Here is a 2,983-nt window from a genome sequence, read left to right on the forward strand (position 1 = left end):
TTGTGATATGGAAGAAAAAAAAATAAAAATTGTAAAATACACACTAAAAGTAAATTGTATAACATATTTACTGTATTATTACAAAATTAGTGAAGAAGAGCACACATTTATTTATGTTCTTGTGTCCTTCTAGAAAAAACAGAAGATTTATCATCAAATACTTCAAAAAAATCAACATCAAATACCGGAAATAAAATTAAAAGTAAAATTCCAACAACCCATTTCGGGCGAAATGGCATGCAAGTATGTTAATTATTTGATACACCATGGGTGCTTTCCGTTTGATGACACAAGTCGACACAAGTGTCGTTTTATCCTTCTTGACATTCAGAGAGTGACAAAGATAAAACGACACTTGTGTCGACATGTGTCATCAAATGAAAAGTTGCCCAAAATTGCCAAATAGTATATAATATTGAAAGATTATAAATTATATCCTTCCATATATAAATATAGCCTTCTAGAACTAATCTAAACGTATTTAAACGTTAATATTCACAATAATTAATCTTAATTCAAAATAATTATGTGTAATAATTTACGAAACGAAATTTTTTGATATATTTGTTCATTGCCTGTCAAAAACATACTCATAATCTCTTCACAGGGCGATTCGGCGAGTCATCCAACAAACGAGGAGACTTCCAGTGGGATTAGCTTCAACAATAATTCCGCTCGTCGACCGAGCGTGAAGACCCTGAGTGCGTCTAAAAAGCCGATGAACGCGATTTCCGTGGAAAAACGTCACTTGGAAATACAATATAATTCAAAAAGAACACGATATGCAAATCTGAAAAAGACGCTCCTCGATAAGCAAGTAACTGTCGAATGACAATAATTATTTTTAAAAGCGACTTCCTACGTATAATAGTTACGCAATTGTAAATAGTACAAGAATTTTTAGATTTTTATCCTTTTCCTTTTCGAATGTATGAGATCAGAGATTTGGGCGGTATATATAAAAGGAATACATGGAAAGGATGATTTTGCTGAATCAGTATCTACAAATTTAGCTAGATACTGATCTGAAAATAATTCTGTTGAATCATCAAAATAATTATGTAGAATGCTCAAACGTTGATGACAATGCTGCAAAAAGTTTTATTATTCTAACAATCAGTTTAAATGTTCTATATAGTTACTTAATGGTTTAAATAAAATTATTTTTAGATCTGTATCTACCTAAGCAGAGCACAAGTCATTATGATATTAAAATGATGTCAAAATGATTCCAAAATGATTATTAAAAATCATTTTTCAATCTTTTCCGATTCATTTTAATATCATTTTGACGTTATTGTGACTTGTTCTGCTAATTTTTAGATTCAGTAAAACCATTCTTTCCATTAAATAATATTCTTCTCCATTGCATGTCTTCAGAAAATTGTGCAAGAGCTGTACGATGAGATATCGAGTCTACGGGAGAAGATAATCGCGATTGGCGGCAAGGACCCTGGCAAGATCGAGGAGTTGAAATCGCCTCAAGTGGAATATCTCAAGCAAAACCCGCCGATGTCGATCGACACAAGTTCACCGCACGACTGTACTGAGCAGCAAGAACCAATCTGCATGAACGAGTCGGTAATAATGGGTATGTCGCTGTTGCAAAATCAGTTGCGAGATCTCTGCGACCACTCCCAAGAGATCTGTCAGCGTGCCCTGGACAAGAGCTCGTCGTTCGCGTCCCTCATCAAGTTTTGGCTGACAGAATCGAGCCGACAGGACGAAATGGGCAACGTGTTGATCCCGGTGAATTATTCGGAGGTGGAGACACGGCAGGCGAATTTTATGCAAGACAATGAGGAGATAAGAACGCAGTTGGACGATCTGAGAACGATCCAGAAGGACTTCGTCACCGAATTTGCGATGAGATCCTCGAGTCTGCGTAGCGAATATGACAATTATTGCGAGCGTGTGAAGGAGGAACAGCCGAATGTCGATCGCAGGGAACTCTTACAGGAGCAGCTGAATGTCGCTTTAGAGGAACTCAAAGCGGAGCGTGACAAGGCGAATCAAGGGAAAGATAAGACGAAAATGATGGAGCTTCAAATGCAAAAGGCGCGAACAAAAATTCGCGAGTTGGAGGGGCACGTGGCTAACGAGGAGGTGAAGACACAACAGCTGCAGAATAACTTGAAATCATTGGAGGTTCAGTTGAAGCAGAAGGATCAGGCAATGGAGCTGAGGGTGAAAGATATGCACAAGGCGATGAAGAGCAGCGAGAGTCTCGTGGCAAAGATGGAGAAGCAGCGTGACAGCTACGAATCACGGTTGTCTTTTTAATCTCGTTGAATTCTTGATCTCTTTTAATCTCGAAATCTTAAGAAAAAACTTAAGATTAAGGAAACTTTAAGAAATATAAAAGCTTAAGGTAGGATGGGACAATTTCAAACATTATATAATTCTGAATAAAATAAGATTTAAATCTAATTTTCGAGGTTCAAGTGTTTTTTTCTTATTTGATGATATCCTTTAATATTCTTTAATATCATATAATGAAATCAATTACCAAACTTGATCCTCAAAAGTAGATTCAAATTAGATTCATCTTTTATTTTATTTAGAATTGTACATATATGTTCAAAATTGTACTATCTTATAATAGATAAATAAAGAGAGTTTTATTCTTAATAAAATTAAATTCCTATTAAAAAGCATGAAAAAAATCTTTTATACTTTTAACTAGATAATAAGGTTTGACAAAGATGACTAAGATAGATTTCTTTTATTTTATATTATCTTAAAGTTGTCTGCTTTAGGATGCTGGAGCTCAAAGAAAAGATAGCTCGCAAGGAAACGGAAGCAAGTGCTACTATTAAGGAGTTATCAGAAAAATTGAAACAATTTGAAATAATGGACGTAGAGATCATCGAAGAGAAAGAAAAGAGGTAAAGTATAATTTTATCTTAAGACTCTAATAATTTTGTCTATCATATCTTCAAAGAAAAATGATTGTATAATTATTATATTATTTTATTTTAAT

The 2,983-nt window shown here is 34.4% G+C and overlaps 1 protein-coding gene across 1 annotated transcript in view; it reads left to right on the plus strand.

Annotated features, from left to right (window-relative positions):
• The first annotated feature begins 237 nt into the window (after nt 1-237).
• The window catches only part of LOC108694217 (interaptin-like), a 6,454-nt gene continuing 3,708 nt past the window's right edge, over nt 238-2,983 (plus strand). Inside the window, exons 1-4 of the mRNA XM_018203586.1 lie at nt 238-243; nt 608-817; nt 1,381-2,270; nt 2,760-2,888. Of these exons, the coding sequence (XP_018059075.1) occupies nt 238-243; nt 608-817; nt 1,381-2,270; nt 2,760-2,888 (1,235 nt within the window). The remainder of the gene's footprint in view (nt 244-607; nt 818-1,380; nt 2,271-2,759; nt 2,889-2,983) is intronic.

This window comes from Atta colombica, unplaced genomic scaffold, assembly GCF_001594045.1.
Source record: "Atta colombica isolate Treedump-2 unplaced genomic scaffold, Acol1.0 scaffold12, whole genome shotgun sequence".
In the NCBI taxonomy this organism is placed as follows: domain Eukaryota; kingdom Metazoa; phylum Arthropoda; class Insecta; order Hymenoptera; family Formicidae; genus Atta; species Atta colombica.